Raw genomic sequence first — 16,349 nt, 5'->3', positions numbered from 1 at the left:
GTGAATCCTCTCACTGCCCCTGTACCTCTGGCCTGTACCCCAATTCTGTATGCATAAGTAAATCTTTAAACAAACAAAAGAAGATGTATTTGGTAGGCATCTTGAAGAATTTTCCTAATATAGCAATAATACTTTGACTTAACAGAAAAAAAGAAGCCCTCACTATTACAGTATTTTGGAAAGGCTCCATGGTTTAAATTATTCTTGAACTAGGCAAAAATCACCAAAATAATACTATGTTAAAATATTAGCCCTGGGACCTCCCTAGTGGTGCAAAGGGTTATGTCTCAGTACTATGAAGCTATCAATAGCCACTGCAGCACAAGTTTAATCCCTGGTTGGCCAGGGAGTTGACCCTCATGATGCAGCAGACTTCTATCTCATCCACTGCTCCCCTTAGCAGTGTACTGTTCACTACATATGCCTTTTTTGTTCTCCACTCTGTCTCTGGTGACTCACTCCCTCACCTCTGGGCCTACATCCCAATCCTTGTATGCACAAATAAATCTTTAAAAAAGTAGATAAATACTTAGTCCCATCGGTATTTCTTACACTGTGATTCACAAAATGAGACACATTTCCATAGCGAGCTGCATCTACTGTGAATTCATCAGATTCATAGTCCAGATCAAAGAGATACGTGATTCCTTTGTTGTCATATAACTGCCCCCGTCTTTCAGCTTCTTCACTTGTGATCACCTAAAAAGAAAAAACTGTATTAAAGTTATTGCTGAACTGAAGAAACATTCATTCATAAATTCATTAACATACAAATGTTTAAAAAGTAAGAAATTCAAGTGCCATCAAAACAAACACATAGATTTGAAGGACAAGACAAACAGGTAAGAAAACAAAGGGAGGAGAAACGTGATGCAACTGTTTAGGCACTGAGACAATCCAGCCATTAAGTTGAAACCATTATAATTTATTGAGACATTCAATAAGCTATATAACTACAGCTCTCTGTAAAACACAACTGAATGTAAAAGACTAAATTTTTCCTGTAACTAATTTGTATGCAGTTATTAATGGAAGGTTATATAAATGTAGGATATTTGTATGTTAAATTTGTAGTCAACTGTTTGGAAAGCTACGTTTTATATAACGGGCTGTTTTTCATCAAATTCTGAGCTCACAACCATCATCTCTACAGTTCTGCTCATAGCTTTACCAAGTGCTTAGCTTAAGAAACCAAAATAAATTATGATATCAATGAAGGTGAGCTGCTGCATTAGCAAAAAAAAAAAAAAAAAAAGGGGGGGTGGAACAGGGATAACTTGATTATATAATTTCTAGTATCCTGAATGATTAGTAACCTGCCATTGTCTAAAAGTGTAAGGATTAAAACAAGCCTAATTTAATCTCAGAATTCTAGACTAATCACATATAGATGATACAATTTCAAACAACTTTTTAAATCAGTCAGATGTGACAACCCTATATGATGCACTCACACTTGTAGTTTTCCTAGTCACAGCTTCACTTACCATTCAGTTTGAGGCAGAGTTGTACAGGGACAGAACACACTAATTCTGGAGCCTTGGTTTTAAACCTTGGCTCTTTAGTTCTCTGTGATCTTGGGCAACTTGTACAATTTTCTTTGCCTCAGTTTATCTGTGATATTAGGGACAATAGTGCCACCTCAAGTTATTGAGAGAACTGAGTTAATATATAATGTGCTTAAAATAGTATGTTGTACATAATAAATACTATTTTAAAAAGTATGTATAGTACTTGTGTCATTAGTAGTCCTAATTTAGAGAACTGTAAAGTTATAGAAAACAAAAGTTTGGATTTTTTTATGGATGCAACAAATGTACATGTTTTATAATATGTATTCAGAATTGGTCTACTTCATAATATCATTCATGTTGATACAAAATTGATTGTTGCCAATTATATTTACTCATTATTTAGACTAATGGATGAAGTAAATGACAATTTAAAAGTTTCAAAATCAGCAAGTATTAGATATGATTTTCTTCTTAGGACTTTTGTGTAAAAATAGCCGCCATATTTTAAAATTTACAAATGCCAGTTTCAATGACTATGAATTAACGTTTCTTGAAAGATGACTATATCAATTTCACTTATTTTTTTTTGTTCTTACTCAAAATTATGCCAGTGGACCCTTCCATTACCATTATATTTCAAATCTGAAATGTCTACTTACAAATGATAAAGTTTAACATATATTTGTTACCAAGATAAAATGGGCACTTTCAAAAGCTTAAACCTTAGGTGCACATTGTTATATGGTAAATTGAACATACCTCTCCAACGTATTCCATAACAAAACTCATTCTTTTAATCTTCACAAGAGTTTTTACACCCCAGCCACAGCCATTGCTAGTTCGAAAGATGCAAAGTGAATATGGTGTGCCTTTTTGTACAATCCTATTGGGACAATCTGGCCCACACTGACACCTTGAGTTGCATTCATAAATGGGGGTACCAGGTGGGATTTTAATTTGTTGATTTTTATTATAAGCCAAAAGAACTCCAGCTTCTGCAGGACAACATTTCTCAAAGAAGCAATCTGTGCATGAACAGCCAAAAGTAGCTTCGTTTACTAAGCTGATTCCAGGAGCTGGTTTATATTCATTTATGTAGAAGAAGTCTGAAGGTGGGCCCTCCAAGTCCACAGTATTCTCAACAAAAATCATTCCTTTATGATTCTTTCTTCTGTTGAGTTCATCTTGCCATCTCTGCAGAGCTATCCTTTGTTTAGCCTTCTTTACAATGTATTCAGCAATGGCAGGCCTCAAAGCCTTGTTATTGTCTTTTAGTGTTATTGCTTTGCCTTTCTTTACCTGAGATAAATAATTATGCTTGTCTTTAGAGAACTGCTGAAGGAGTAATGGGCACTTGAGATTTTGCAAAGGTTCCCAAGTATTTGTAGAATCTGGCCATCCTTTCCATTTTACAAGATAATATTCCATATCCTTAAAATATAAAAGAAAATGCAAATCAGATTACAATAATTATTTTAAATAATTTAATATCTAAAGAGTAAGGTATCCATTACCATTTTTGCTTAATGAAGTTTAGACTATAACTACAGGTCTTTATTAGATGCTCGTCATAAAAATAAAACTTTTCCTTTATATTACATAAAATATGTATAGAATTTAGATGTAGGTAATTGTACCTGGCAAAAAATAAAGGTACTAAATTGCTATTTTACCCAACAATAATTAATTTAAAAAAATTGATCACAAGAGTATGAATTTCCCAAAGTATTAATGTATGCTATGATAGTTACATGACAAACATAAATACCAACTTTCTCTACATTGTACATGGTTACAAGGGGAAGTTCTATTTCTAACATCATGGGTATAGATAGTAGATCTAGATACCCTAGAGATGCACTGTCCTAAACAATCACTCCTAGTGGCACGTAGCTCCTGATTCTGAAATAACTAGTCTGAGTTCATATGTCCTTTAAGTGCAACTTACATTGAATTTCAAAGACTTAGTACAAAGGAAAATATAAACACTTTTATTAATTAAAAAAAAATTACTGATATTAAGTATTTATTGTATTAAATAAATTATTGAAAACAATTTCACCTGCTTTTTTTTAACTCTTAAATTCTTACTTAAATTTACCCATGACTGGATTAGGTAGCAAGCATTCAAGCCACCAAAGATTAAATACTCTTAATTTATCCTTTAGACAGTGGTCACCAGGGTAGTGGAATCCTGCTTCCTACCCTACTGACTTAACTATATTTTCTTCCCTTTAAGTCAGGCAATGGCATGTTAAAAAGATTAGCTAAGTGTGAGAGAGTGTATAACAAGAAAATTCTGAGATACAGTCTCAATTTTTCTTGCTTTTTGAAATAAGTAACATGTACCCATGTCCCTTAGAGTAAAATGCCTTCTGAAATCGGAAGTGATTAAACATTCTAGTTTTCATTTTTATTCATAGATATTAGTAAAACTTAATTGGAAAACATCATCTTTCCCCTGAAATTTTTAGTTTTTTATTATAAACTTTGTTATAAAGGATACTCATGATAATTGTTTTACTATTCATAATTAATGCCAAATGACCTAGGAGGTCTCAGGCACATGGTGGTAACATGTTGCTAAGGCATGGGTGTGCTAAGTTAACTGCAGGAGCAACTGTCACCGTGTTAGTGAGTGGATTTATTTTCTCCCAAATGTCTACATCTCAATGTTTTACTATATTTTCTATAATAAGCAATTATCTGAATTAAAAGAACTTTGCTTATTTATGAAAAATGCTCAAAATATTTTGTTTAAAATGTGTTAAATTATGGTGTGAGGATATGCAACAAAACTATATCCATTGAAATATAGGTGTGGGGGGAAATACACATTTATATATGTGTATACACATACACATATCTAAATGCTACTCAAACTGTCTCATTAAGATTTAAAATGGATGTTTCCCTTTTGTCAGGTAACCACAATTTGGGATTGTTATCAGCAGATATTTGCCAAACAATAAAATGTATCTGGCAGTATCTAATGTATCTATTCTTCTTAACTATAAATATTGAAAATCTTTGATTCCAAAATAAATCAGTGCACCCCTAGAGCCCTCTTTTTTCATGATTTTTTGTTATTGCAGTCCGGGTATGAGAAAAGTTGCCAGCAAACAATGAAAAAAACAAACAAACAAAAAAAAAAAACAATGGCTTCAAATAAGTAAGCTAAATTATCAATTGACAAAACAAAAACAAAAACACCATGCCACTTAAGTTTGCTTCCTAAATACTATATTGTTTAATGATAGTCACTTCCATTTTTAATGGCTTAACTTCTGTATGTTTGTCACTTTGGCACCTTATGGATAGTGAAGATGTTTATTAAAAAAATGAGTGTTTTTGGTAAAAATACTGAAATATATTTATAATATTTTGTTTCTACTTTGTAGATGTTTATAAATACATATTTTATCTTTGAAATATAAAAATGGTATTTCTATTTTGAAAATGATCAGTTTTTACCAGAAAATCAGTTTGACTAGTAAGCTCAATTAATATCCTAAAATTCCAAATAAAAGTCAAAAAGTTAATAAGCTAATAGATTGGTATACAATCTTATTCCAATGTGCAATCAACTCTTGATTACCTATAGAAATGGAGCACAGTCATGAAAATTATTCATGTCTCCCCTTTATAATTGGAAATGCATCGGAGGAATTTTTCTTGTATTTTCCCCCACTATGTTTGGCTTAAGTTAAATCCAAATCTTAGTATTTCTAATAAGTGTATGAGAGTTTGGTTATTAGGGGGCCTGATGAAATTTAAGGGTAACACTAGCCTTTAGAAGTAAAATGTCATTGAGAAAAGAAGGCAGTAATATGTGAAATAAGTAGCAATGCAAGGTGGCATACTTTTAAATGTCAAAACCAGTAAGATAATAAATGCCACTAGCAAATAAAGAGTGGAATCAATACAGGGCAGACAACCAGAAATGGCACAAAGGAAGTAAACTATACCCAAAAGATTTATTAGGTAGGGTATAGGGTAAGTGGGATGAACAATGTGAGCCAAAGCTTGGGGCTAAGATTTGAATGAAGTAGCTAGAAAACAGTGAAGAAATAGACTTTGCTAGCTGTAAGGTTCAGAATATTGAAGCAAAAGATAAGATTATAACGGTGAGGCAAGAACAAATTTTAGACAGCTTGAATACTTGGCTGAGGCATTTGAGCTTTATTGTAGGCTTTTACAATTCTTAGGAAGCGATGGTGTTGTGTGGGATGTTTCATTAAATACAAATACACTTAACTCCATCTTGCTTTTTAGAAACAATTTCACCAACCTTCTAATTGCCAAGTCAATACTCCAACATCATATTTTTTCATTCTTGTTCCTTTTCAAGCTTCTTTGCTGAGACCACCATCCAGGTCATCACAAACAATATAGATACTGAAGGCTTTATCCTTGATCCCCTTTCATACTGAACAAATGCTTATCCCCTTCTGAAAATATAAAGTTATGGACCATCTCCAAACAAAAGCCACATATATAATATCTTAGGTAGTTTCATAATATTTGGATTCCAAGCTAAGTATTCCTGCTCAAAATGACCTCTGGGCAACCTCTTCATTTCCAATAGTTTTACTTATATGTTGACGACCTCCCCAAATTTTATCTCTGCGACCCAAAATATCCAACAGCCTACTGGATATTCAACAGTTTTTTCTTTCTTTCTTTTTTTTTTTTTTAAAGATTTATTTATTTGTGAATACAGAACTGGGGTACAGGCCAGAGGCTCGGGGGCGGTGAGAGGCTTCACCAGAGACAGAGTGGGGAGCAGAGCAGGCAGATCAACAAAGTACACTGCTGAGGGGAGCAGCGGGCGGGTCAGAAGAGGTCTGCCACGCCATGTGGTCACCTCCGGGGCAGGCGGAAATCGAACTCTTGCAGAGGTGGCTTTTAGCTTCTTAGTGCTGTGCTTTAACCCGCTGTGCCACCAGGGAGGGCCTCAACAGTTTCTTAAATCGGTCTATCTACAGGAAATCACCATGGTTCTTCCTAAACAGATTCATTCCATAATGGGTAATCTAATCTTCCATCTAAGAGGTCAATCTCAATTCCTTTTCCTCAATCCAACCAAATTTTCTTTAGATACTTCTTCATATCTATTTCTATTATTATAGATCTAGTTACTTCAGGTCCTTAATTTCTAAACTAGGTTATTACATTAACCCCATGCACACACCACCCTCTAACAACATTAAAATGATGCTACTAATCATTCCAGGTTTTGTTATACATTTCTGCTGCTCTGTTTACAAAATTCTCTCCAATTAGAATGGTCTCTTCTAATTGCCCAACACTTACTTTACTCATCTTTTTATATGTTAGAAAACCTACTCAACTTTAAGTCTTTCCTGCTTCTCTTGCCCAAGGAGGACTAATCCTATCAAACCTTTTGTTCTCATTTCTAATCTAAACTATAAACTACTTGTGGGAGGAACAGAATCTTAAATCTTTGTAGCACCAGAAAGAAGCACACTTGCCTACAATTTATCTTAGGCTCTGACTAAATGTTTTTAAATGTATAGCAAAAAACAACATAGAGGCAGTATTTTAACTAAATATATTATAACTATATAAATCCTTCAAAGAAAGAAATACAAGGTGTTAGAAATTAACCTAGAGATAGCAATTAATGGCTTTTCAACACTGGTTCTATTACCTGCTGTCTATAGCTGTAGTAGCAAGCACAAAATTTAAAAAAAAAAAATCTATCTTCCCATTAGCTAGCTATTTCTTTTTCTGTAAGTTTTGAAATGATCATAATATTCATAATCAGTAATAACACAGCCTGAACCTGATTTTGAAAATGCCAGTGTTCTGTGGAAGCACAATTTGAGAATATGGTCAATGGGAAGTCTCTGGATTTTCATACCAATAACTGAGTAGGAAATGTTAGACCTGAGTTAAAAGATGCAACACTGACATAACTGAGCCCTATGACCTTGAAGAAGACCCTTCTCAGACCTCTATTTTTCTGATCTCTAAAATTCAGTTTTCATTCTAATGATTTCTATATTACTGGAGTTCCTCTCAAACTACCTGAAGTGTAGCCAGTCTTGTAAGAATATCAATCTAGAGTCTCCCTGGTGGCACAAGGGGTTATGTCTCTGCACTATGAAGCTATCAGCTACTGCAGCACCAGTTCCATCCCTGACTGGCCAAGGAGCAGATCTACATGGTGCAGCAGACCTCTCCTTTCTTGCCCAATGCTCCCTTCAGCTGTGTATTTCATATAGCCACCTGTTTTGCTTCCCACTGTCTCTGGTGAATCCTCTCACCCACCACGCCTCTGGTCTATAACCTAGCCCTTGTATGCATAAGTAAAATAAATATTTAAAAGAAGAGAATATTAATCTAGCGTTAGATGTGGAATATTCTATACATGTCATGTAATATAGTGTTAGTTTTCAATTTTCCTGGTTATTTTAAGAAGTCAAAGCTTTGTGTAATATTTCTTTCTACCTTAATTTACTAAGAGAGAAGAAGCCCTACCAATGAATAATTGGGTTCATGTTCTTCACTGAGCTAAATTTTCCATATGAATGACATGGCAAGAACATTACACAGGAAAACCAAAGAGTACTAACTACAATTTATGTCTCTCAAGTTAAACTGAATCTCCACATGAACTCTTAATAACAACTCTGCTGTACTAGTAAACAAATCTTTCCATTTCCCAAGTTGACTAAAATTTCAGACCTCCCTCAATGTGCTTGATTCCCTATCCCTTTTTCTCTCACATTCTTTTCAGTAGCATATGCCACTGTTCCCAGTGAGTAAACAGAAATTGCCAGACATAAATTCCTTTCTAGCCTTCCATGAACATGTAACTAGGGAGAAAGAATGCAGACACAACAGAAAAGATGTACTTCCTCCATCAATTATCATTCCTCCAGTCCTTTCCATTTCTCTTCTCGCTCTTGATTCTCACTGCTCTGTAAGCCTCCTTCATTTTTTAAAAGTAAAATTAAACTAAACACTGTCTCTAGAAGATATGATAAATTACTAGAGAGGACAGAGAATAAAAAGATCTTAAGAGTGGAAGATATCATTTTATATGTATATAAGGACTTTTAAACACCTTCTTAAAAAAACACACACACTTATGTATTTATCTTACTGGATTTAAAATTTTTTTAAATTACAGGCGCCCTTCTATCTTACAGTGCTGACATTCTATCTCCCTCAGGCTTCCATGATTGACTATTAGGAATTCCTCCCTACCTTTCTTGTCAGTGTTAATTTTCTGACAGTTCTTACTGTGGGTCTATCTTACTGTTCCTCAGACCTTGATATTCACTTCTCACATTTTCTTTGTCTGGAGTTTTGAAATAGCCTCTTACCACTTTCAATCCACTCATAGCTAAGTAGCCAGAAGATTTTTAACATTTTCATCTCATATTACTCTCTGGCTCAAAAATATTGTTTTCCTACTGCTATTAAAGTAAGTTCAAAATCTTTTCTTTGCCTCTTAGGAGTTGCATTTTCTGGGTCCTTTCCAGAAAAGCCTATCCTTCAATCTCTCGTTACTTATGTATCACCCTCACTTTCTATTCTTTAAAGAGAATAGGTTGTCATTGGCTTCAGGACTCATCCCTGTGTATCTTTTCTGCCTCCATTAATAAATTTAAATATTTCTTCACAATATCTGTCCATACTCCATTTTTAAGTGAGCTCCTTCTGTTACAATAGCGTTTGCCTCAACAATAATTATGTATTTTATACAATTACATTTATTTCTATCCTAAGATCAGCCCATGGTATCAGGGACCATACTCCCATGTTACTCATTACTGAGACCCTAGTGTTTATCATGTGACATCGTAGATAGCCAATAAATAGCTGTTAATCAATGGGTAACTGTACTCATTTCTAGGGCTTTACTTGCTATCTTCTTACTTCAAGGTCTATGTTTCCAGTTAGTTCTCGTTTAGAGCAATATCCCTCACTAAATATTATCTCATTCTTAAATGTCCTTGGCTTTCTTCTTCAAGCCCAAATTAGCCCTTCCTCTTATATTTGTGTCTTGGAGAACAGTATGATCCACACCACTGCAAGTCAGAAACCCATGTTTTCTATGAGGTGGCTTTTTCACTACCATTCATTCACCCAATTCCAAGCTTAAAGATCTGTAAGCTTTACAAGCCTTAGACCTTTATTATCATAGTTACGGCTTTAGTTAAAGCACTCAGATTATTATAACAGCCTTTTTTCAAAATGTATATTTGGCACATATGTAATTTCCCTTCCTGTCAATCCACTTCCTTTATCCTAGAGGGAAAATTCTTATTTACAAATTTGATTGTGTCATTCTTTCAAAATCTTTAAAATGACTTCTCACTGTCATAACAGAATGGCTAAAAGAACCTTCAATCATTTCATTCTTTTCCACCCCCCAGATCCTACCATTCCATTCTCTATACTAAAGCCATAACGAATCACAGTATTTGTCTTTTTAAGCCCCAGGGGAATACTGCCTCTTCTGGGACGCTTTCTATGATCCGATTTAGATATGTCTCCTATACCTCTTGTAAAGGTGTCAATAAGAGCACTTCACGGCGTTAGATGATTCACTTGCCAGTCTTTCTTACTAGCCTATGAATTCCTTAAAATGAGAGACAGTTCTAATTAATCTTTTTTCCCAGTGCCTAATATATTACTTAACACAAAAAGTAAACTCAAATGTTTACTGAGTGATAACACAGAAAGAAGAAACAGGAGGTATTTACTTATTTACTATTAAGTAAAGATATTGCTGCTTTCATATAAGTATGAAGCTATGAAAGTCTAGCCTAAAAGTGATTGTGAGTACTAAAGGAATCCCTGAAGTAAAAAACTCAATTCATTAACCACTAACTAAATACTTGTTATGCACTAAGGGCACAGCAAGACAGTCCCCAGCTATCAAATAATTGACAAATTAGCAGAGTATGGATGATGCAAAACTAGAAAATGTGACCAATTCTAGAATGATTTTTAAAGTGCTTTTTAAGTTTCCAACATAAAACAATTAATTTTGCTGGAAGTAGGAAAAGGAAAAAGGCTTTACAATAGGTAGTAACCTTTCAGATGAATGTTGAAAGCCCAGAGACATTTTTTGAAGGAGAGAAGGAAACATGGCTATATTCCAGAGAGAACTGGGTGAGAAAAGGGGACAGGGAGCATATGTGTTCGAGGAAGTAGAACAGGAGCTATATTTGGTTTTAAGCTATGTTTCCAGTGCTTTCAAGAGTGTCTCGCTGATGACAGAGATTAATGAATTGTATCTAAATCAAAGAATTGACAAGTATTTCAATATGCATAGAAAATAGGATATGTAACAAGAGATGGAAGTTGGAAAGGTTTCTAGGGACAAGATCATAAAAATCCTTAATCCAAAGGGTCCAGCTTAGACTGCTAGACAGGGAACCATGAAAAGGGACCATGAAAAGCAGGGTTTTAACCAAAGGGTACAATGAGAGTTGTGTTTTAGAAACAATTTTAAGGTTTTTATACAATATGATATTGTCTTTTTGAGCAAAAAAGACAATGGAGAACAAGTCAAAGACAGGGTCAGTTTCACCTGCCCTGTGTTTGAGAAAGAGAAAAAAAAAGTGTTATTTTGAAATAATACTGGCTTTGTGTTAGGCAGGAAAGAAATGGGGATATTAAGTAGATCAATGAGTATAAAGCAAGCGTACTTACTCCAAATCAAGGAACCAAATGGAATAATGAAAAAGAATAAAGAGAATACAGGGCCCTCCATGGTGGCACAATAAATTAAAGCTAAGCACTATGAAGCAAAACATAGCCACTGTAGCAAAAGTTCGATCCCTGGCCAGGGAGATGACCCACACGGCATAGCAGACTTCCCCTGTGTTGCCCACTGCTCCCCTCAGCAGTGTACCTCAGTCAATCTGCCTGTTCTGCTCTCCACTCTGTCTCTGATGAATCCTCTCACCACCCTTGCACCTCTGGCCTGTACCCCACTTCTATGAGCATGAATAAGTCTTTTTTTTTTTTTTTAAAGATTTATTTATTCATACAGAACTGGGGTACAGGCCAGAGATGCGGAGGGTGAGAGGATTCACCAGGGACAGAGTGGGGAACAGAACACGCAGATCGACGAGGAAGTACACTGCTGAGGGGAGCAGTGGGCGGGCCAGGAGAGGTTTGCCACGCCATGTGGATCTCCTCCGGGGCAGGCGGGAATCGAACTCATGTGGAAGTGGATTTAGCTTCTCAGTGCTGTGCTTTAACCCGCTGAGCCACCAGGGAGGGCCCTGAATAAGTCTTTTAAAAAATATATAATAGTTTATTTTTACATCATTTTGTGCATTTTTTCATCTCAGTTGTAATCCCCGTGGACTTCCCATCACCAAATCACCTGTATGCCATCACCACAGTCCAGTGTATTTCCCTCTCCCCACTGTTTTTGATCCCATTCCCCACTACACCCCATAAAATGTCTCTGGTATATAGCTGCTGTTCTTATTATTTTCTCGCCTGGTCCGTTATATTCCTGCTATGAGTGAAACCATCTGGTATTTTTCCTTTTCTTTCTGGCTTTAAATAAATAATCTTAAAAAAAAAAAAAGAATCTAATGAACTACTAGATTCAGAAGGAAGAATTAAAGATTTATGAAACTATAAGGCTGGGTAACTAGACGTATGATTCCGTTAACATAGGGAACACTAGAGCAGGATGCAGATTTGAGGAAGAAAAATGGGTAAAATTTTTAATATGTTGAATTCCTGTATAGTATTCAGTTAAAAATGAAGCCCAGAAAGAGGTCAATACCTCACAAAGATCTGGGTGTTTTGAGCCAAAGAGATGTAAGTAGAGGTCATTGAGAAAGAGGTAATCTACACAGAGCAATTGCAAGCTGAAATGTTAGAGGATCAAAGACAGACCTTGGAATTTGGCTACATTTTTGAGGAAAGACAGGTAAGAGAGAAAATAAAGGAAATACAGGGGAAAATGTTAAGAAAAACTGGTAATGAAAGTAAAGACAGAGGTAACAACACAGATAGTAAATACCTTAGCATTATCATCGCAGCTCATTCTGTTGTAAGCATTTCATCTGTATCAATTAATTTAATGTTAATAATAACCCAGGAGTTAGTAATTTACCTAGCCTCATTTCATTGATGACAAAACTGAAGGACAGAGAGGTTAAGTAACTTAAGGTAACATGAATAAAACAGAGCCAGACTTTGAACCAACACAGGACTCTATATAGACTGTTTCAATGAAGACACGGTAGCCAACATTGTTAGACATGGTAAACAGGTGGAGTAAGATTTGAACTCTAAAAAATTTGGCAATCAGAAGGCCATGAAGCGATAGAAATAAAAACGAGTTAAAAAGCTAAATGTTAATAATAAGACAAACCACAGGAAGAAATTTTTGCAAATTGTGTAATTGATAAGGGATTATGTAACATTTAAAGAAACATGACAACTCAATTAAAAGAAAGCCCAATTTTAAAAATCGGCATAGAATCTGGACAGCTCTCCAAAGAAGATATATAAAAAGCCAATAAGCACATGATAAGATGTTCAGCATAATTAGCTATTAGAGAAATGCAAATAAATCAAAACAACAATGTAGCATCACTCTACAATCCTTAAAATGGCTGTACTCAAAAAGATAACTGCTCTTGTGGTCAGGATGTGGAGAAAGTGAAGCCTAAATGTACTGCTGGTGGGAATGTAAAATACTGTAGTTGCAATGGACAACAGTTTGACAGTTTTGCAAATGGTCAAACATAGAACGACCATATAACCCAGCATTTCAACTTTGACGTATTATCACTCAAGAGAAATGAAAACGTCCACCACCCAGAAACTGAAACGTGAATGTTCACAGCAGCATTTTTTATAGTAGCTCCCATACAGAAACAAGAATGCTTACCAAATGATGACTGGATAAATTAAATGTGATCAATCCATACAAAGGAGTATTTAGTAATAAAAAGGAATGAGTAATTACTCATGCTACATGATATATGCTACAACATGGAATACTTGAAAACACGAAGCTAAATGAAACAAGGACTACATATTATATAATTCCATTATATGAGATGTCTAGATCAGAGAATATAGAGAAAGTAGATTAGTAGTTGCTGAGGGCTGGGTAGAGAGGTAAGGTTCTGGGACTAATAGCTAAGGGGTATGGAGTTTTTTTTTGCAATAATAAATATGTTCTAATATTGATGATGGTGATGGTTCCCCAATTTTGAGTATACTAAAAGTTTTGAACTGTACACTTTAAATTTTTGAATTATAATGATGTATGACTTATATTTCAATAAAACTATCTTAAAAATTAAATGGGAAATGAAGTGGAAGGTAAAAACAGAAAATGCCTAATAGGAGAGGCAAGATCAAATAATTTTTGAAGGTTAAGGAAGATATGAATAGGATTACTGATTGAGAAAAATCAGTGGAAAAAAGACATGCAAAAAAGAGATCACAGATTAAGGCAAGACCTAAATGGGGTTGTTAGAAAGCGGGAAAAAATGATAATGAGCAAGATACAGGTTGAGAGGTCATACTATTTTCCACTTAAGTAGTAGGAAATGAGGTCTTTAGCTGAATAATAGAGGACTGTGGATAAGAGCATGAAGTCTGAAAAAAAAATTGGGAAAACTTCTGTTAAGAATGGGAAAAGAAAGCAAAAGATAAAAAGTTTGTCAAGCAGAACTAAGCAGTGTGAAAATAAAGATAAGCTTTAATGGAACCAATATGCATGATTATATGGTACTCTCAAGCTAGACTTGTCAGGCTCATTATACTAAACTGCTTTGGGGCTGAGGGTAGCTGAAATGATTAATTATAAAATCCTACTGAGTGAGAAAAACAGTGATACCACAAGATGGACAATTCAAAGAATTGGTTAATGACTGAATAAATATAGAAGATGGAGAAGGAAAAGAATTAAATAAGAAGCCTACTTAATTTATCTGGAAGAATTGACAGATTAATGACTAAAACTAAATTTCTGGAAAGGGATAGGTTACTAAAAAAATAGTAGTAATTTAAAGGTTTAGACTGAAAAAAGCATCTTAGAACATCTGTCATTTTTAAGAGGACTAGAATTAAGTAAGGTCAAGATAAATGAAAGTATTTTGCTGAAGTCACAAGATTCTAAAAAAAGATTAGAAACAGAAATGACTTTAAACTTAATGCCATTTTACTATACCACAGAACCTCACTGACTACCAGAGATGCATGTGATGGTAGGAAATCAAATTGTGATGCTTCTTGAAGAGATTGGTTAACACTAAAATTGGTTTGGATTTTTAAATTCATTTCACTTAGAGTGGCGAAATATGACTCAGGAACAAAATGAATGACAGGAGAAGCCAATTTGAGCTAAAACATTTGGTAACCACATGGAGATAATCAAGAGTTGGATGTAGAAGGATACAAGCACCTTAAAATATTCTAATGCAAGAACATTTTATGCTTCAAAATCCTCTCAATGTTATCTGGCAATATTGTTAACAGGGCATATAAATTTATGAAGGCTTAGAATTTTAAATAGAGATTTGTTTACTTTTAAGTTTCTTTTTAAGTTACAGAAATATGAAATGAGTTAAAGTCTGATTATGTCTCTTTTTAAGGGGCTAGATATTTGCCTTACCTTTACTACCTTGTAGTCACACAAGTATTCCACCTCATAATTGTTTAGATTCCTTTTGGTGATTCCAATCGACTTACATGTGAGTTTTTCTTTTCTACATAATTCCTGAAGAGTATCAAGTGAAACTAGGCAAGGCACACACCAAGCTACAATAAGAAAATAGAACTCTTTACTAATGAAATAGCTAATTAGTTAAAACAAAAAGAAAAACTTAAGACCTCTATTTCCCCACCCTTCAACTGGCAATTTTACATGACTAAAAATTCATAAACAAGAAATCATTTATGTGTTTTAATGAAAAAGGTAAACATTAAAGAACTATTTTGGTAAACTGGTCTTGGATTTTATCTTGGGTTCTAGCTTAGTATGTTTAAATGATGTCAATATCTACTAAGCCACTTGAATAAAACGTTTCCTATCCATAAGCTTTCTTAAGATTACATATAGATTCAAAAATCAACAGAAGTTAATGGTTTTCACTTATCCATTATATTTTTACATAGAATATAACAACTATTTTTAATAAAACAGGTCTCTAGCACATATTAGAAATACATCAAATGTACTTTAAAAAAATATAATTTGTTAAAAAGTAACTTTTCCTCTTTCTCTTAGCTGGAGGATAAGAACTGAAGTCCCACTAAAATATAGTATTATAGTTACATATTCATACATATTATATACTACTTTTCCCACTTTGAAATACTGCTAACTCCACTCATTTCATCCATGCTACTTAACAAGATGAATAAACCCAAGAGTTATAATATTGAAGAGCATATTGATATCACTATCAAAGAATATATTGATTTTGTTAATACTCATATTTCAAGGTTATTGAATATTTAAATGTATTTAAAGCCAAGAATCACAAAAACAGAATATTCAATTTACATAATCCATTTACCAAGCTTAAAGAAAACAAACTCACAACCAATTTACAGAAGCCAGTAACTTAAGTGTGCTGAATATTTTATCCTTAATTTTCTATAAACAGGAAAAATAAGTTAACACAAGTTGTGTATGTTATAGATATGTAGTAAACTGAGTTTTATTTTATGCTTAGTGCTATTAGGCTATGCACTAGGAAAGATAATCAAGACCCCTCTCAACCTTTCTCAGGCCACCTAATTATCACTTTAGCGAGATTTGCATTTTTTGGGTTTCAGATTCACGGGGGGGGGGGG

At 34.3% G+C, this 16,349-nt stretch overlaps 1 protein-coding gene across 2 annotated transcripts in view; it reads right to left on the bottom strand.

The window, feature by feature from the left end:
• Positions 1 to 16,349, bottom strand: part of SUV39H2 (suppressor of variegation 3-9 homolog 2 (Drosophila)) — a 23,719-nt gene that overhangs the window by 5,481 nt on the left and 1,889 nt on the right. For both annotated transcript variants that reach the window (XM_012731357.1, XM_012731358.1), the window contains exons 2-4: positions 15,163 to 15,308; positions 2,274 to 2,945; positions 553 to 699 (exon numbers count right to left, since the gene is read on the bottom strand). In XM_012731357.1, the coding sequence (XP_012586811.1) occupies positions 553 to 699; positions 2,274 to 2,945; positions 15,163 to 15,308 (965 nt within the window). The remainder of the gene's footprint in view (positions 1 to 552; positions 700 to 2,273; positions 2,946 to 15,162; positions 15,309 to 16,349) is intronic.

The sequence above is a fragment of the Condylura cristata genome, unplaced genomic scaffold (assembly GCF_000260355.1).
Source record: "Condylura cristata isolate star-nosed mole 26May11 unplaced genomic scaffold, ConCri1.0 scaffold00030, whole genome shotgun sequence".
Classification (NCBI taxonomy): domain Eukaryota; kingdom Metazoa; phylum Chordata; class Mammalia; order Eulipotyphla; family Talpidae; genus Condylura; species Condylura cristata.
The sequence above is the reverse complement of the archived record's forward strand: the minus strand, read 5'-3'. Positions and strand labels throughout refer to the sequence as shown.